This window comes from Pseudorca crassidens, chromosome 13, assembly GCF_039906515.1.
Source record: "Pseudorca crassidens isolate mPseCra1 chromosome 13, mPseCra1.hap1, whole genome shotgun sequence".
Classification (NCBI taxonomy): domain Eukaryota; kingdom Metazoa; phylum Chordata; class Mammalia; order Artiodactyla; family Delphinidae; genus Pseudorca; species Pseudorca crassidens.
Window position 1 is genome coordinate 79,180,700 of NC_090308.1, and position 20,763 is coordinate 79,201,462.

The window sequence follows — 20,763 nt, forward strand, 5'->3', positions numbered from 1 at the left end:
TTCCTTACTTGTGGATAGAGACATGGTCTTGTTCAGGCATAATTCCATTATCTTCAACTTGAACAACTCTTCCCTCTGAATCTGAAGTACTTTTCACAGAGCAACTCCCCTACTATATTATTATCCCTCGGTTAAGATTCAGTGTAGGTGCAAACTGCTCCTGCATCTTCTTTTCAGTCATCAGCAGATTGATGAGGGTCGTTAGCCTCCATGAATCATTTTAAAGTTTATTTGCATTTGCCTTGATGAAAGACAAGCAAAGGAAAATAACGGCAGTTTTCAGTGTTGGTTGGGATATTGTGAGCGCTTTCTGCAGGAAATTACAGGGGTGTGATGAAGAGACAGGAGCACTGCTCATTCCTCAGTTCTGATCACTTCACATCTCCTACCCATGGAAGACTGAAGACCCTCGAACGGAACCTTGTCCTGACATTCTGTTATCCTGTCTTACGATGTTCATGCCAGAGCTTTAAACGTAAAGATCTCATGTAACCTTCTACATCAAATCCATATAATTTTATGCGCAAGCCTTTCTACTTTGCAAGGATGGGTAAATGTGTCTGTGGCTGATTCCCCACTCTGCCAATACTGACAGATGGGAAATGGTTAACAACCTGTCTAATTCTTCAATACCGTGTGACATAATAGGTAGTGTACAGCAATTAAAAAAAAAACAACAACACAAAACCCCGTGTGTAAGCACATTAGAAAAAGAAAACAAACACGGAACACATATTAATTATGTAGTTATTAGCTTTTCAGGGGGGACTCTACACTTAACAAAAGAATGCACTACAGATTTTCGTTAAATAGTAAGCTACACTAGTGCATTGAAGATATAATTACATCTGCCTAAGTTGGATTTGTACACATTTCAGGAACTGATTCATTGTGCACAGAAACAGCAAACCCATGTTTGCTTTGCTACACAAAGCAAAACCAGCAAATATGCATAAACTCTATTCAGAAGGTGCCAAACAGCTAAGATGTTTGGGAAAACCTGGATCTCTGACCATGTGTTTGAGTCTCGTCCAGATGTTTAGCACAATCCACTTGTGGTTGGGAGCCCTTCTAACACAGCAGGGCAGGGGAGCAAACACGCTGCGATACTCTCTTCTTGCTAAAACTGATAACGACATTCCTTTTACTTCTTGTGGGCAGGCAATTTTAGAAATGACCACCTTCAGTGAAAATTTTGCAAATGCTATACATCATTTTCATTAAGAGGAGAAGTCATCAGGTGAAGATTTGTCACTGGAAATACGTACAAATCATCATGTTGGACAATCTACATTTAAAGGCCAAATTAATACTTTAAAATTAATCTGGAAGACAAGAAGATATCCAATACAAAGGAAACGCATTCCAAAACAGCACTGCTGTTAAGAAGGTGGGATATGAAATGCAGAAACATACAACCTCAGGCTCATGAAATCAAAACAAACCGAAACAAAACTTTCCACAATAGTTTAACTGGAGCTAGGAGCACTCCCTTCACCAGCACGGTGCTCAGCTCACCTGCACAAAGCAAGCTGGGACTGTTTACCCCACAGATAGGGCTGTTGATTGTTTACAAAATCAGATTTGGAATTTTTTTTTTTGCGGGGGCGGGTACGCGGGCCTCTCACTGTTGTGGCCTCTCCCGCTGCGGAGCACAGGCTCTGGAGGCGCAGGCTCAGCGGCCATGGCTCACGGGCCCAGCCGCTCCGGCGTCATGTGGGATCTTCCCGGACCGGGGCACGAACCCGTGTCCCCTGCATCGGCAGGCGGATTCCCAACCACTGCGCCACCAGGGAAGGGCTGGAATTGTTGATACAAAGAACTGCTAGTGGTGTGAAGGGATACACCCATTTGTGATAACTTTGTAGATGGACTCTGTAAGAAAAAAGAAACTAACAATCGGGGCTTCCCTGGTGGCGCAGTGGTTGAGCGTCCGCCTGCCGACGCAGGGGACACGGGTTCGTGCCCCGGTCCGGGAGGATCCCACATGCCGTGGAGCGGCTGGGCCCGTGAGCCATGTCAGCTGAGCCTGTGCGTCTGGAGCCTGTGCTCCGCAACGGGAGAGGCCACAACGGTGAGAGGCCCGCGTACCGCAAAAAAAAAAAAAAAAAAAAAAAAAAAAGAAACTAACAATCTAAATGAGAGGGTCGCGGGCATCACTTGGCATATACAGAACCACAAGGAAGCCTCAGCCGGCAGAGCTTCCCTGAGCCCTGGAAACACACTGGGGAGACCCATCGGTCTCCACTGAGGCACAGGAGGGTGCGAGGCGGCAGCCGGGCCTGGGACGCAGCCTGGCTCTTGTACAACGTGGTACGGTAAAATGGGAGGAATAATACTTACATAGCAAGGTTTTTTGGGTTTCTTTTGTTTTAATAAGAAATCAAGGAGTTATGGTTTTCTCAGGGTATATGCCCAGTAGTGGGATTGCTGGGTCATATGGTAGTTCTATTTGTAGCTTTTTAAGGAACCTCCATACTGTTCTCCACAGTGGTTGTATCAATTTACATTCCCACCAACAGTGTAAGAGGGTTCCCTTTTCTCCACACCCTCTTCAGCATTTATTGTTTCTAGATTTTTTGATGATGGCCATTCTGACTGGTGTGAGATGATATCTCATTGTAGTTTTGATTTGCATTTCTCTAATGATTAGTGATGTTGAGCATTCTTTCATGTGTTTGTTGGCACAGACTTACTAGAGAATGGACTTGAGGCTATGGGGAGGGGGAAGGGTAAACGGTGACAAAGCGATAAAGAGGCATGGACATATATACACTACCAAACGTAAGGTAGATAGCTAGTGGGAAGCAGCCGCATAGCACAGGGAGATCAGCTCGGTGCTTTGTGACCGCCTGGAGGGGTGGGATAGGGAGGGTGGGAGGGAGGGAGACGCAAGCGGGAAGAGATATGGGAACATATGTATATATATAACTGATTCATTTTGTTGTGAAGCTGAAACTAACATACCATTGTAAAGCAATTATACTCCAATAAAGATGTTTAAAAAAAAAAAAAAGAAATCAAGGAGTCTGATACGTGAAAGGTACTTAAAAAAATGCTAGTTCCCTTACAGTTCTGAAGAATTTACAAAACCTAGGAAATCAACACCAGCTTTTCACTGTCCCTGGCACTTGGGCACACGGCTTTGCATTGTCCTCTCGAGTTCATAAATTCTGTGCCCAGAGTGAGCTGAGCAAGCCGCTCTGTTAGATCCTGGGCTATCCCTCAGCAGGGCTCCACCCAGCCAGCTGACACTGAGGGAAGAGCTTTGAAAGCCATGAGCATGGTCATCAGATGCATTTACCAGAAAACTACAAGAGTAGAAATCTGTTTCCTTATTCACCCAACATAAGAGGTTATTGTGCACATGAGCCATGCACTGAATGCGTGCCAATGAGTCACTTCTGGTTAGATGGACACGCCTGTGTGAAGAGCTGCCGGAATTTACAGTGTTTGTGGTGAGATACTTGTTTTCTATTACAAAAGTACGATATGATCTCAAATGCAGCCTTTTCAAATACCCCTGGTTCACTGCCCTTGTGCCCCCATTAGGTTCCACTGTATGTGGAAGAGCCAGTGACTGTAATATTTGATGCATTCTCTGTGCTGAGCCCAGAGCTAAGCACTGGGATTCAATCCTCACAACTTTATGAAGTAGCAGATATTACTACCCACTTTTAACAGATGAGAAAACCAAGACACAGAGAAGTGGTTTCCTGAACTCACTAGCAGGGGGAGTGCAGTTCTGGATGAGAACGATGAGAGTCTCCCCTTGGGGTGGGGGATAGAAAGCGGAGGACTCCGTGGGGACCCCAGGAAGTGAGGAGGCACCTGCCCCTAACATGCTGGTGCGCTCAAGGAAACAAGTGGAAAGCGCGAGTGTCAAGGAGGTGAGTACCCTGGAAGCTTGTCCAGGGGCTGGTCTGCCTAAAGGCGCTCCCTGTCGGAAGCGTGGGTGTCTTCTACTTGCCAGAAACAGAATGAGTTAGAATGTGGGAATATCTTTTAAAATGTTTAAAAAAACCCCCAAATGGACAGACTTATGAAAACATATGCAACTGTGATATGTGATTTACACATAAGTCTTCAAAATTTACACCTGTGCTGTATTTGTGACCAAAAGTGACTTTACTGTAAATTGCTGCAGACATTTAAAAGCCATTCCTATTACTATTGGATGGCAATTCTTTAGATATGCTTCATCTTGGGAACTAAAGACAATGAGGGTCAGAATTGCGTTCTATGTATTCTGTTTGGTTAAATTCAGAGGATAGACAGACTTTGAAATCAGATTAACTGTTTCAAAAACACATGGTAAAAGAATAAATACAACAGTCCCTAAATAATTAAGATTTCTCTTGGCTTTTTCCAGTATTCTACAACTGATTGAACTTTTATAATTAACTATATGAACTGATAGTGAAAAGAATTAAAATACACATGCTTTTCCAGTTTATTACTAAATAAGAAAAAGAAAAAAAACAAAGGCTATACTTGATCTTTTTTTGTCCAAATAAAACACAACAGTCTTTGGAGAAAACACTGATGAAAAGAGTAACATCAGTAAAACCTTAGACCCGCAACACAGTCCAAATATTTTTAGGTAGGTTTTAAGATTACACTTTGGTTTAAAACATACACCTCGACAATTTATCACTATAGCACAAAAATAGGAGGATACGCAAACTCTCCCCCTACAGAAAGCCATGTAGCAACGGCTTTCAGAGACCATCCATCTGCAGCACTTACTACACTGCTTAATACAAAGGCCTCACTTGCATAAAAGGACTGGTTTCTACTTTGCTAAATCTAAAGGCATTCAAGACGAGGGATACTCCTACATTGTTGGTAGGAATGTAAATTGGTACTGCCAATTTATGGAGGTTCCTTAAAAAACTAAAAATAGAGCTACCATATGATCCAGCAATCCCACTCCTGGGCATATATCCGGAGAAAACTCTATTTTGAAAAGACACATGCACCCAATGTTCACAGCAGCACTATACACAATAGCCAAGACATGGAAGCAACCTAAATGTCCATCAACAGATGAATGGATAAAGAAGATGTGGTACATATATACAATGGGATATTACTCAGCCATAAAAAAGAATGAAATAATGCCATTAGCAGCAACATGGATGGACCTAGAGATTATCATATTAAGTGAAGTAAACCAGAAAAAGACAAGAAACATATGATAGCACTTATATGTGAAATCTAAGAAATGATACAAATGAACTTATTTACAAAACAGAAACAAACTCACAGACACAGAAAAACAAACTGATGGTTACCAACGGGGAAGGAGGGGTGAGGGATAAATTAGGAGTTTGAGATTAACCTATACATACTACTATATATAAAATAGATAAACAACAAGGTCCTACTGTATAGCACAGGGAACTATACTCAATATCCTATAATAAACCATAATGAAAAAGTATATACATATATATATATCTCTGAATCATTTTGCTGCACACCTGAAACTAACACAACATTGCAAATCAACTATACTTCAATTAAAAAATATACAAATAAATATCAAAATTATTATGTTGAGTAAAAGAAGCCAAACACAAGACTATCTCTATGATATCTAATTCTTTCACTCAACATAATGATGTATATAATTATCATATATATGACATATATGAAATATATATGATATATACAGTGGTACTTTTGTTTCAGTAGCCCTAAGAAACTAATACACATGACAATATGTGTTTCTCAAAACTCATGAAACTATACACTTAAAATGGATGATGCTTATTCTATGTAAATTGTATCTCAATAGACCTGATTAAAAACAAGGGCATTAGAGGAAAAAAAAAGACTGAGGGGTAAAAGAAGACTTACAGATGGCCAACAGGTACATGAAAAGAACTCAACATCACTAATCATCAGGGAAACGCAAATCAGTACCACAATAAGATATCACCTCACACCTGTTAGAATGGCTATTATTAAAAAGTGAGAGAGAAGTGTTGGCCAGAATGTGGAGAAAAGGGAACCCTCCTAAACTGTTCGTGGGAATGTAAATTGGTGCAGCCACTATGGAGAACAGTATGGAGGTTCCTCAAAATATAAAAAATAAAACTACCATATGATCCTGCGATCCCACTCCTGGGCAAACATCCCTAGAAAACTATAATTCGAAAAGCTGCACGCATGCTGATGTTCACAGCAGCACTACTTACAGTAGATAAGACATGGAGACAATCTAAGCATCCACTGACAGATGAAGGGGTAAAGAAGATGTGATGTGATATATATATCACACACACATTGGAATAATATTCAGCCATAAAAAGAACAAAATCTAGCCATTTGTGACAACATGGATGGCTCTTGAGGGCATTATGTTTAGTGAAATAAGTGAGACAGCGAAAGACAAATACTGTATGATTTCACTTATGTGGGACCCCTGAACTCGCAGAAACACAGTAGATTGGTGGTTGTGCAGGTGTGGGTGGAGGAAATGGGTGAAGGTGGTCAAAGTGTACAAGCTCCCAGTTATAAGACAAATGAGTTCTGAGGATCTAATGTGCAGCATGGTGCCTATAGCTAACAGTACTGAACCGACCACTTGACCATTTTGCTAAAAGAGTAGATCTTAGGAGTTCTCACCACACACACGCACACACACCACACACACATGCGCACACACACACCACACACACAATGGCAACCATGTGAGGTGATGAACTGTTAACTAACTTCACTGTGGTAGTCATTTTGCAATACGTATGTATATAAAATTGTCACGTTACACACTTTAAATTTCACAATATCGTATGTCAATTATATCTCAATAAAGATGGCAAAATAAAAAAGATGAGCGATGTGTAAAACGTCTACATTTTTATCTGCTCACATGCACTCTAGTTACTGAACTCTGGTCAGTTGTCCACTGCTCAGGAAGTTTTAAAAATCATGATATTAACCAGCTTTTGGCTTTTGAATAATGTGAGTTTCTCTGGATTATTTAGAAACTCATTAGCAGTGACTGAATTTATATTTCAGAGATTTGGAGGATGTAAACCTCATATTTTGGATTCTTGACCTGGTTATAAAAGAAACCTTTTTACAAGATTCTTAATGCTTGATTTACTCATAATATATACCATTGGTCATGCAGTAAATCCAGTTTTTCATGCTCCCAGGTCTAAAAATCAGATTTATATTTTCGATCTAAAATTCCTAGCTGTAGTTCTGTATATGTACCCCAAAGCCAGCTCTGCCTTAGACCTTGGCTCAGACCATTTGTTGTTATCAAAGGGGTGCAAGAGGCTAAAAGCCCACTTGCTACCCGAATGGAACCTCGTAAATGGAACAAATCCCCAGTGGGCTCTTCGGTCTATCTGTTTTCTATCTTGGGTTTCAACAGAGTAACCTTGACATTAGCAATATACCACTGAGCACGATTTGTATGGAGAGGAATTGGGACAGATTTGTTCCAGGTTCAAAAGTGATTTCTCCCTGTCACAGGGAAGAGACTTGATGAAGTCTTGGCACTCTAAGCACAAACCAGCCTCTGCGAGCACAGAGGAAAGAGCAGCTGCCCAGGTTGTACGGGCTCATATCCTTCACTTCCCACCTTCAAGGTAAGAATACTTTTCTTGTATTAAATGCTCGCTGCTGTGCATAACCAATTTCTATTTATTAAGGCACATGGCCATCTTACCCCCCCCACTCGTTTTCTCTTTTCCTCTCTAGTCAAGCAGGTTTTATGGAAAAAAGTGAGTTGTTCCAATTTATAGTTCATTCAGACAGTCCTGAGACTGTCAAGTTTGATTTTTGGGACCGAGTGAGTGGGTCAAAATGGATGTAAATGAACCAAACTTTCAATCAGATGTGATTTGAGTATACAGCGCTATAGTTCAGTTGTAATAGAAAGTATAAGAGTTTAAAAGGCCCAGAATAACTCAGACTAAAATATCTTGGGGTATTTTTCCATTTTAAAATGAACTGAGCAATTCTCTGTGGTTGAGGATTGACAGCATAATGGAAACAGAGCAAGCTGCAGAACTTCTCACCAGGTAACTTCATTAGCAGCAAAATTCATAATGCAGTCTGCTGGCTGAAAAGAGCATGAAGCCTTCTGTTTTCTTAGGAGGTGCCTGCCATATGCTCATGGTTCTTGGCCGACTATACATAGTTACTGCTAAATTGTGGTTATTGGAAAACACTCTCTACCCTGTAACTTTTAGCAATATCGTAAGAGACCTCAGAGATGCTGATTCTTCTTGTAATTTATTACCATAGAGAAACATAATTAAACCTGCTTCCAAGTATTGCCTTCTACTTACGATGCAACTATAACACATGATACTGCTAAGTAATAGCAATCTAGAATATTTCTATGTATTCTTGGGGATTGACTAAAGGTTAAAACGGCAGGCAAATGTTTCAGTGACCTTTGAAAGTTTTACACTTCACAGAAACTCTCTTTTTTTCTAGAGATAACTTTTCGTGGGACAAAATGCATTGCATAAATATTATAGACAATTCTTGTATTATGTAAACTTTATGTACATTTTTGTTCATATGTTTCACTTACCAGAATCAAGAGGCAACTCGAGGCCAACTTTGTGTGCTCGGGGATGGTGGAAAACACTGACAAAATCAAGCAACCAAAGACAAGGAGAAAACTGTAAAACAACAGAAAAAGAGAAATTTGATGAGAAACTTGCCTTAGCATGACAGACTTAAGTTCTTATTTCTAATGGCTAAAGCACCAGATCCATTTGAATTGGCACTGATTAAATCATAACAGCCCTAAAAGGGACTAGCCATTTTGAATATCAAAATACAATGTGATGTCCAGTACAAATGGGGCTCCTTTGCAACTTTACTGATGAGAAGGATGAATGTGTGTGTGCATGTGTATGTATGCGTGTGTGTTGCGAGCTGTACTTAAATGTCCACAGCTAAGAATCTGCAAATTTCCTATAAAGGGCTTTCCCAAGCAGGGGTCCTGAAAGGCCCAGATGTGTTTTGTTCTCCTGTTCGGGACCATAAGTGGTAGCTGCTCTCCTGTCAAAGGAGCAGACTCATGCCCCCGTTCGGCAGCTTTGGTGAACTGTCAAGGGTTCTAAGTGCTTACTAAGCCACTGGCTCCTTTTCAGAGTCTAATGTTGTTCCTGGTTTCTCATCTGCCATTTCTTTATAGTAATAATAAGAATAGAAAATGACTTCCTCTGCTACCCATGTGCTTTCCATTCCCTTCCGGTCAAACCCCTAGAGAAATGCCCCCAGCCCTACTTGTGCTGCAGTGACAGAGAGCATTTTCTACTACTCCATCTACAGACATTTTTATTTCTAGAAATACGGAACTTCTGGAGTCCGGTGGGGGGGGTGGAGCCGAGTTCCCAAAGTAAACGTCTAATAAAAAGGGCAGGCTCAGTTTTAAAGTTGAAGTTACTTATCCTGGAATTCAAAAAAAAAAAAAAAAATCCCAATATCTGAGCTATTTTCCCTAAAAGTCACATTTCTTACTTTTACTCACATCGTACCCATCTCACCTCTTACTCCACAATCTCCTGTAAAACATCAGCTCTGTGTTCTTTAGTACAGCTGGCCTCTGCCTCCTCTTGACCTGCCCTGATGAATCTGCACGTCTTTCTACCACCAAGGGCTGATAGCCAGGGATTGGTGACTTATGGCCTGGGGACAAATCTGGCCAATAAAGTGGGTTTTTTTTTTTTTTTCCGGTACGCGGGCCTCTCACCGTTGTGGCCTCTCGCATTGTGGAGCATAGGCTCCGGACGCGCAGGCTCATTGGCCATGGCTCACGGGCCCAGCCGCTCCGCGGCATGTGGGATCTTCCCGGACCGGGGCACGAACCCGTGTCCCCTGCATCGGCAGGCAGACTCTCAACCACTGCGCCACCAGGGAAGCCCAAGGCCAATAAAGTTTTATTGGCACACAGCCACACCCATTCACCCGTGTATTCCCTATGGCTGCGCTCACACAAGAACTGCAGAACTGAGACTTGTGTTCTAAGCACAAGACTGAAATATTTACTCTCTGGCCTTTAGAGGAAAGTTTGCTGACTCCTGATTGATACCATGTATTCCTTATTTCTTTATATCTATTTCAGCACAGAACCCGAAGTGGGTATGCTGATAATTACTCACATTCGGAGGTTTCGTATAAGCGAGATACTGAGCTGAGCCCCTTTCACATGCACTATCCACATTATCCTCTCAAATGTATGCAGTAGAAATCTCATTGTTCCCATTTTGCAGATATGGAAACTGAGAATTAAGAACATATTGTGACTCATCCCTGGCTGCTTAGCACGAAGAGGGGTTCAAGCACTGTTGTCCTTGAGTTGCCACATGGTGTCGCTGAGGAGCACAGAGGAGGATGGCAGTGATGTTCTTGGCTCAGCAAGACTTCTGGGGGTACTTCTCTATCTCTTCCAACTGAGAGGGAGGTAGTTATTCTGAACAGCAGAAGCCTTCAGGAGGAAGGACTCTACTAGGGAGAAAACCTGGTACGTGAGTTAATAACAACTCATCATACTTTTGTCTCATGTACCTGATGATTCAGGATTGTTTGGACTATATTTTAAATTGGCCCTAGCAGACTGGGAATTGTAAACTAGACATCAAATTCCAGCGCACCTACAGACCCCCGAACTACTCACGAGAAAGTGAAATCCAGGGATCACTGAGGGAGTTTGGAGGATGACGTGGCATCAAGTAAAGAGTGACAGATGTTTGCCTCCAGTGAGGGGCTGTTATCTGCAGATGCCTCCTGAGTCCAGGTTCAGCAGAAAACATTCAGAAAAGCAAGCAGGGGATGACTCAGTCACTAAGACACCTTCTTCCAAGGGCATCCCAACGGCAGCCTCATGATCTCCGTGTTTGCTCAAAACAGACCTACAGGGGCTTCCCTGGTGGCACAGTGATTGAGAGTCTGCCTGCTAACGTAGGGGACACGGGTTCAAGCCCTAGTCTGGGAGGATCCCACATGCCGTGGAGCAACTGGGCCCGTGAGCCACAACTACTGAGCCTGCACGTCTGGAGCCTGTGCTCCGCAACAAGAGAGGCTGCGATGGTGAGAGGCCTGTGCACCGCGATGAAGAGTGGCCCCTGCTCGCCACAATTGGAGAAAGCCCTCGCACAGAAACGAAGACCCAACACAGCCCTAAATAAATAAATAAATTAAAAAAAAGTAAATCCTATTTAAAAACAAAAAGCAAAAACAAAATAACCCAAAAAGACCTACATCACGAGCCCTTTTGCTAGTGGCTTCTTCATTAACAGCTGGGTGTTGCTTAATCTTTTCCCTTCATGTCACTACTTTGCCCATTTTCTTCCTTGAGCTGATCTTACCCTCCCCTTTCTGGTAAGAGTAGTTTCTGTGCTAGAATTCTGTTATTTCTATGAGGACCCACCTGACTACAGCAAGCCAAATATCTGCACTGCCCTGGCTGCCTGAGGGGCTTTGATGAACAAATACATTCATTAATGAATTCCTTCCTTTCCTCAACCATTCATCCACTTGTCCAATCAGCAAATATTGATTAAGCATATAATACCAGGCTGAGCCACAGGGATATAACAATAAATAAGATTTTCTTTTCTTGCCTTCTCAGAGTTCAGGATCTGTTGAGGCATACAGGGTAGTAAACAGATGTAAAAAGAAAATTAAAGTTCTGCGTGATGATTCCAAGGACAGGGAAGGTACAGGGGACGCCAGGAGCACACAAGAGGGGAGGGATTAGGCAGGACTGGTTACTTCGCTTGTGGAGTTGAGTGCAAAGTGAAAACGTGAGGGCCCTTTGTTTAAAAAGTATTAAGAATTTCAAGATGGTGACAGCAGAGCATGACACCAAGTGTGGCAGCTTTCAAAGTTCTGGGTTCCATAGGACTGCACAGGTGGAATGTCCACGAAGCCCAACTTGGGGTTTGGGAAGACTTCCTGAAGCACGTATGGACCAAAATGAGCCCTGAAGGCCCAGGAGGAGTTGGTCAGCACAACGGCTGGGTGGCTGGGGAGAAGGACACTCTAGGCCATTCACCCGTGTGGGTGAAGGCCAGGTGCAAGTACAGTGTCACCAAAATTCATTAAGTAATCAACAGGGTAGAGTGAGTGAACACCTGCTAGCTAGCTTATCCTCTGGTGGTTCATGAAAAACGTAAGGCAGGTCATTCCTGCAAGTTCATTTTTTGCATAGGAATCATCTTGGTTCCACTGAAAACATGTCCGCAAAAGATGTCATGCCAAGCACAACCGAGGGATGAGCGTAAATCAAAGCAGCCCCTACCTGTAAGGAACCAGTGCCGTGTGTGAGGTGAACACACAGGGTCATCACAAAGGGTAGAGACAGACGTGCTAGGAGAAATGCCCCAGTGCCTGAAAGTGGGGAGGGGTTCTCTCCAGTTGGGAATTATGGAAGCACATCAAGACAATCTCCAAATATGGGTGTTGCTGGAGCTGGTCTTTGAAGGAACGGTTGGGTTTCAACAAGAGAAGTTTCTGGAGAAACACATTCCAGAAAGAGGGTATCACAGGAGAAAGGCAACACGGCAGAATATGAATGAGATAAAGTATTTGCTCCCTGTTTCATGGAACAAAAAGTTATCGAGCTTAACTGTAGCACAGGATGAGACAGGTGGCTGAATTGGGAGTCTGGGGCCATGGTGGGTAAGTCAGGGTCTGTCCTTAGTTCAGGAGCCAGTGGGAACCACTGAACATTTTTGAACAGGAAGCTAATATCATCAGAGTTGCTCTGCGGGAAAATAAGTCGGTAGGCATGTGTGTTAGGATGTCTCTTGAGTACCTGAGAAGCAGGGTTGGGAGTGATGGTGACCAGGTTACGTTGTGAACTCACTGGCAGAAATGAGGGTAGGACAGAGAGGCAGACTGGATGCTGTGAACACAGGAGCTTCCTGACTTGGTAACTCTTGGGCTCAGGGGTAGAGGCTGGGAAGGGAGGGGTTGCTGAGAAGTCTGAGGTGTCTGTCCATAGTTATTGGTGATGCTCTTAACAAGCCAGGAGAGGAAAAGTCAGGAGAGTGAGGAGGAAAAACCGATTTTGAGGAGAAGAGGACAAATCCAGTCTTGGACATCCACGTGGAATTGTGCGTCTGAAACTTGGGCGCACAGTCTGGCTGGAATATGGAAGTGCTTTTCTCCTGGAGGAAGTGAATGTGTAGACCGAACATAGAAGAAAGTGCAGATGGAGCACAGAAGGTTTGGGTAAGTGGCACAAAGGATATCTGGGGACATTTCCTCATCTTGGAGAGTGACACCATGGAGAAGGACGGACTCACGCTGCTGTGAAGTGGCTCTTGGTGGCCCTGTCAGAGACAGACTCCCTGGCTGGAGAAGCACTTGGCTGACAGCGTCATCTCTGAGGGGACAGCCTGCACTGCTGGGTCTGAGTGTGGCTCTGCTGATCTCCCTGCTCCTGAGGGGCCCACACCTGTGTGCATGCTCTCAAGGCCCCCTCTCCACCTGTCTGTGGGCTGAACAGAAGTGGGAGCAGAGGCAACAATCACTGGACAAGGGGTGTCTTAATCCAGGGCCCATGGGCCTCCAAGAGGTCTGCGGATAGAATTTTGAGGGGCTGTGAAAGTGGATCGGGAAAAATTACGTCTTTGTCACGAACCATGGCAAAAACCACGATGGCGTCAGCAGGACGCATGACTCTGTCACTCTGAGAAATCACCGATATTTTCATATACCATTTTACAGCTGTAGATGAAACAGTTTGTTTCATCTTAAATATTGATTTTGCCACATCACTGTTGCAAGATTATGGTAGTTCTTAGACCCACTGCTGGGAGTTGTTTTTTTAACGCATTAATAAAGAAGCACATGTATTACTATATCAGAAACTTTTAAAATATTTTAACAATAGCATTTCAATATAATTTTTTTCTTTTGTAATCTCCTGTATTTTATGCATTTAAAAACATTATGCAGAGGAATGGTTCACAGGCTTTACTAGACTGATGATGGGTCCATTGCTCACAAAAAATTAGAAGCCTGTGGTGGGAGATATCTGAGGAGGCCAGGGGCTGGCAGCTGCAAAATGGCCCATTTGGTGGAGGTCACCAACTTAGGTAAGGTTTTTTTTTTTTTTTCCGATCCTAGAGCATTTTAGATATTTATTTCCGTATATTTAATCCTAATTGTTTATCTTCTCCCTAGAGGTAGGTTTTAAAATAGTTTTGAAAAAATATGAATATTCTTTCTTTTATACATTAATCCTGAGATATCATAAAATCTATATTCCTGCAAAATTATTCTGTAACAGCTACTGGCTTTTATTTTGCCTGAAGCAATCATTTATATTTCATTTCTGAGGAAATTCACTTTGATGTAGACCTTTCGTCCTTTAGAAAGCAGAGATTATTCTAAGAGGAGAAGAAGGGCATTTATGATGCAAAATACTATCAGTTCAAAACCTTCTATGTTTATTCCAGAAAACTACCATCAGGGCTTCCCTGGTGGCGCAGTGGTTGAGAGTCCGCCTGCCGATCAGGGGACACGGGTTCGTGCCCCGGTCCGGGAAGACCCCACATGCCGCGGAGCGGCTGGGCCCGTGAGCCATGGCCGCTGAGCCTGCGCGTCCGGAGCCTGTGCTCCGCAACAGGAGAGGCCACAACGGTGAGAGGCCCGCGTACCGCAAAAACAAACAAACAAACAAAACTACCATCAGCTTTTGTGGGCTAATTAAGAACCAATTTGCCAGATTTACTTTGGTAGAAAGCTCTACTTGGAAATATCATGGGGGCTTGTGCAACAGATGATGTCCATGACTTGGGAAGCCAAGGTCATGCTTCGAGCAGGGGTTCATTTTGCAAGAATTAAAGTGATATGAAAATAAAGCAAGTTACGCAACGTCATTCTCACACACACACACACACGCACCCCGCCCTGCAGGGGCCACTGTGAACTATGCCGTGGAGAAGGGAGACGCAGGGCTGATGCCGCCCGTGGGCTCTCAGCGAGCTGAGCTCAGCAGGCAGGCAGACTCACAGCACAGGCTTTGTGGGCTGCCGTAACCACACAGTCCCACGTAGAAGGTGCTCTTGGCGAGTCTTTTGGGGGACAATGCGCTTTCCATGTGTAACTGTCCACGGGAGTCAACTGGTCGGAAAACTCTGGGGGAGGGGAGATCTCAAATGTCTTAAATGGATTGGAATCATGGGATTAAAATAAAGAAGACTAACAGGAAGTAGATAGGAAGTTTTTAAAGAAAACAACTCTTCAGAAATAACTTCGCAAGGAAATTCAACCCCAGCTCTGACTTCTCATACATTTTTCAGCATTGCTTTGATAGAGTGTGTATTTTTTTGTTTTTGTTTTTTGTTTTTGGCTGAGCCTGTGGCTCGCGGGATCTTGGTTCCCCAACCAGGGATTGAACCCGGGCCCTTGGCAGTGAAAGCGCACAGTCCTAACCACTGGACCACCTGAGAAATCTTAATAGAGTGCATATTTGAGGCAAGACCTCACAGGTGCATTGTGAATGATGACCCACAGACGACCCACCGGCTGCCCCCGCACTTGCCTGAGGACATGCTCCCTAAGAAATCAAAACCTCACCACAAGAGAAATGGCTGGAGACCATTTTTTTTCTTCCAGCATCCTAAATTTGCCTTTATTTCTAAACTTGGCACTTTGCAAAATGTCCTTTCTGCATAATTTTTCCATAAAAGGGCATTTTGCACATGAAATCTATCCACCGCATGCCCTAGCTTCCACTGCAAAGCAGCAAAAATTAAATACATTTTTGGTGTCTTTAAAGGTGAGCTGGAATATTTGATTAAAAACACTGCACAATATTGCTTTTCAGGTGCAATGAGCCCTACACATTAATAAAGACCCTGAGAAATAAATACTAGCACCGTAACCTCTGTGAAGTTGCAAAACTAGGTCATCAGCTAAGAGTTTCAAAAAGAGAAACGCTGCCTTTTACACCTGTGTGGGGTGAAAAGGAGATCAGAGGATCCAGAAAAGGGCAGTTTCTGCTTGCACGGCGAGTTTCCGCAGAGGGCCAGGCTGATGCCAGCGAGTGAAAACAAGAAAGAGACCCAGAGCGGTACAAGAGCCCCCCTCAGAGCGGAAGCAACGGGCCTGCTTCTCACCCAGGAGCAGGAATCCCAGTGGCGAGAAGGGATCTGACTGTGCTCCCTCTCGAGCCAGAGGCTGTTGTAAAGACGTCTCTGGTGGACGACTGTGCAGGCCCAGCTCCTGAGCCCCCGGCACTTAGAGAAGCACAGGCCTGTGACAGACACTCCTGCTGGAGCCAGGTGTCCTGCTCCAGGGCCCCTCCTCACCTCACCCTCCTCTCCAGGGTCTGGACCCCGAGGACGCGCCCCTCCCTCCATGCTTGTTCTGCAGACACTGTAGGCCGCTTTACCACGACTCCCCGTCAGCCCTCAGATCACACACACCCCGCGTGTGAAGCAGCGCCCATGTCTGTCTCCTAGTCACTGCTGTTTAAAAGCACATCCCGTTCATTCCCGCATCCCTCAAGTTTGACTCAGGCCCATCATTATCCTCCAGTCTCAGCAAAAGATGGAGCATTTAGTCATCAGCATGAAATATCTGCACTCTCAGTTCTTGCCAGGGAGTCCAAATCCAAACTTTCCACTGCCCAGCTATCAGCAAAAGTCTGCTTTCAAAAAAGACTGTCTTGAAGATACGCACTTGCTCATTTTCCTGTATTTTTCCTGCCACGTCACAGGGCATGGAGCAAACGTGGCCACTGACAACCTGTGTACTCGGACCTCATTACCTTGATTGCTCATAGAACTATTTTCACGAAACTATGTTTGCTTTTTTGCTGTTTTCTTGAGGAGTAAAAAGCCTTTAATCAATTTACTATATTTTAAGAGTTCCTCTGTACTTCACCTTGTATTTGTTCAATGAGGTATCAGGTAAGAAATTTCTCAGGATTTTATCACAAGAAACATCTTCTTGCAAAATGATGGGCAAACTGTTGGCCATTTTTAATGATTTTATGTTGCTGGGTCCAGATTTATTATGTTATAAGGCATCAAAGTGTTTGTGGATGAAACTGAAAAACTTTTATGGATAAACGTTAATAAATCTTAAAAAATGTAATAGATCCTAAATGACTAAAGAGAGGAAAATATTCTGAGTGTCAAAAAAAAGAGTAAAGTAGGGCACCTTGGACTTTGTATATTGATAATCTCAATCACAACTCCTAGAAATATCCCAGATAGAATATAAGCAAATGAATTTTAATAAATTCAAGAGAACAGCTATGATTACCAGAAAGCAACACAGGCTCACCAACAGTAAGAAACACTAAGCTGTGCTTATTTCCTGTTTTGATTGGTTTCCCAGCTTGCTATATCGGGGCATAGAGTATAGATAAAAAGTCTTGATTTCAGCAAAGCACTGGTAAGTGGTTTATAATATCCTTGAAGAAAAGAAGTGGAAATTCAGGCAGGACAGACGCTACAACTCTTGGGAGGACATGTACCTGGTGAGAGGTCTGGAGAGCTGAGCCACGGGGTTTGTAAGAAAACTCTGAACACTTGTGTCTTGAACACAGGTGAAATCCTATGATCCATCAAGCCAAAGCACTATCCGTTGCTTCTGGGAAAAATGATGGTGTTTTACTTTATGGAGGCAGCGATCTTTTAACATAGCTGTCTCCTTGCCTTGGCTGCTAGGAAGCTCGGCAGTGAATTTGTGACTCGTTTATAACAGTGCAGATCCCTCTGTTAGCAGCCTCAAGTCCTTTCTGAATGATACAGGGTATCTGGGGTATACCTGATGAAGGCCTGATTTTGTCTGTAACTCCTCTTTCCTTGAAGTAGGAGTATTAATGCAGCCTAAAGTTGCACTCTTTTAAAGAAGCAAATGACACCATTGGGTCAAATTTAACAATGTAAACTAAACCTAAACTTCTCTCACTTAAGTTTCTGAAAACCTGTTTACATTTGTTGCTTTTACATTTTATGATGTTAATCTTGATTCATTTACTCCTAGCATGAACTACCAACTCCCTACTCCAAGAGTCCCCAGATGTTCTGTGCTTGTCTTCAGAGGCAACAGAACACTATTTCCTAAAGGGCCCGAGGTCTGCAATTCAGAAACCCACCAGTCAGGTCCTTGACTCAGCAAGCTGTTTCTGTGTCCTTTCCAGGAAACACCACTGAGACTGAAAACCAGTGTATATGGTTCAGAGACAACAAGTTTAAAATAAAAAACAAAACCAGTTTTCCTACTGTCCTATGGTCAATGTATGCAACAGGAGAGCTTTCTATTTGATATTTTATATCTTTGTTACCCTGTTATATTTTCCTCTGAGCAAACAGCGTCATCTGGGATTCTTATTTGCTTGTTTATTTTGGTCTCTTCTGTTAGAATGTAAGCTCCACGAGGACAGGAACAGATTATTTCTCGTTTGCCACTTTGTTACCAGTAACCAGAATCAGGCCTTGTACTAGCAAATTCATTTATTCATGTAACATGTATTACTCAGGGCCTGCCATGTACCAGGCACTGTTCTTGGTGCTGAAGGCATAGTAGTGAATAAGACAGACAAAAATCTGTGCCTTACATTCTAGTAGGAGAGTTGGGACATAAGCAATGTAAATAAATAAAATGTATACAACGTTACAGAGAGATAACTGCTAAATAAAGGACAGGATGCAGACATTCAGGGATTTGAAAGTTTGGACAGAGTGTCCGGGAAGGTCTTACTAAGAAGGTGACATCTGTTGAATTTTGAATTGCAGAAGTGAAATCCCATGACCTATCAAGCCAAAGCAATGGTGCATTTGGGATTCAGCTGGCACAGGCTTTCCCGGCTCTGCTCCCTAAAGCACTGCTTTTAGCATGCCAATTCCCTGTTTTAAAAGTTATGGTTCCTTTCTTTTGCTGTCACATCCAAACTCCTTGGCCTGGGTTTTAAGATCCCCACCGGAACATTAATTCTTCCATTCTCCCAGAGAGACCCTCCGGGCAGCCCCATCTGCTCTATTTTCTGCACAATACCATGTGTGATATGATAACGGGATATAATAATGGAACTTCACCCTTCCATGTGCTGCTCCTTTGAGCCAGTAAGTCATATGGCAGCTGGTACCCACACTCCTGCTTTCTGGCCCATCCAGCCCCCTGTCCACATACCTCACTGCCTCTCCCCTAGAGCTGTTTTAAAGACTAAATGAGGCAGCATCAAACTCAGAATTTGCGTTTTAACATAACAAATAAGTATATAAATACCAAATTGAGTTAAAAATGCCAACTGAGCATCACACTGACACATAATTGCTACATAATTTCTACAAGTTTTAACAAGGATAAAATCATGAAAGAATTAAAGTGACTTAGAATCTAAAACCTCTGCTTATAAAGCAGGACATCTGAAAATGTAAAACATGGGACAGTGCCCAGCAGGGTCTGAGGTGCTCACGTAACTTCATGGTGTGTCTAGGCAAACCCACGTGAACGACAACGTGGTAAGACAGTTGGGTTGGAAGGTGTGACCACGTTCCCCAGGCTGACTAGTTGCAGTGCATTCCCGACCCACAGCAGCCTTGGTCTGCTGGACCTCAGCGTCCAGTCCCTTGCTACTCCAGCTTCTGGAAAGGACTCGAGGCTGCTCTGAATTAATAGGTGGCAGCACCGAGAAGCTGCCGGGCTGCAGTCTGTACGTGGAAAGGAGTCTCGGTTGAAGTGACCAGGCAGAGACTCACCCTTAAAATGAGCACTAAGGACTGCTGACCAAGGCTGCCTTGCTGATCAACAGGCCACATGCAGTTCCCGGACTGAGAAAGGGGCCCCAGCCAAAAAGCGTGCTAACCACAGCCATGAATGAAATAAAAGCTGTCTGCAAAGGCTGAGGAAGAGACAACATTGTACAATCTATGTGAATGTTCCTTTTAAAGGCATCTTTTCAAGAGGTAATTTTGGTGCTGACACCATGAAAAATAATCCAGTCTAATAGTTTTGATAATATGAACCCATGTGGATTAAGTTTTCCATGCTTTGTTTCAAAAGGTCTGTTTATTCAAGAAAGTGAGCTATGGCAAAGGTTGAAAACATATGTTAAAAGACGTTTGACAATAGTTGTCTGGCCTGAATGATTTTTCCATAAAAGATGGTCAATTTATTAGGCAAATAATAACTTAATCATTGCTAGTTTCTATGAATATATGATAATAACCATTACATTATCTGAAAATGAATAACAGAAATTCTGAAGTAATTTATTTAAATAGTTTTATTGGAAGAAAAGTAAAAGGGGATAAAAGTAGGCTTAAAGTTTTAAGCAAAAAGCTATTTGAAAGTCCTATATTTGGTAATAAAAAATCAATTATGAATTTGTTTCATAAGTGGACCCATATGATCCACTTACTTTAAAAATAGGTTTTCCTTAAAAGGTTTCCTGAGAGCAGTCGCACTACATGGGAAATCTCGGTGCAGCTCTTTGTTACACATATGCCAGGAGGACCCATCACTTCTCGTGAAATGAGACTTTTAAGTCTCACAGAATAAAAACTTTCAACCCAATGGAGTCAAGTTATGCTATGGGGGCTATGGAGTGGGTAACTGCTACTGATTTTCTCTATTTGGCCTACAGAAATAAAGTAGTAAAGTGACTAAAACAGCAGAAAACAAAATCTTTGCAAGTAAAGTACTCTTGGCAGTAGACTTTATGATGTGGTACAACATCAGAAAAAAATAAACCCAGAAAACAGATGTCTCCAGATAGTAATAACCATAAACTCTGAAACTACTACA

General features: G+C 42.9%; 1 protein-coding gene across 4 annotated transcripts in view; it reads right to left on the reverse strand.

The window, feature by feature from the left end:
• Nucleotides 1–20,763, reverse strand: part of KCNQ5 (potassium voltage-gated channel subfamily Q member 5) — a 582,471-nt gene that overhangs the window by 193,594 nt on the left and 368,114 nt on the right. For all 4 annotated transcript variants that reach the window (XM_067702786.1, XM_067702785.1, XM_067702783.1 and 1 more), the window contains exon 2: nucleotides 8,570–8,660. In XM_067702786.1, the coding sequence (XP_067558887.1) occupies nucleotides 8,570–8,660 (91 nt within the window). The remainder of the gene's footprint in view (nucleotides 1–8,569; nucleotides 8,661–20,763) is intronic.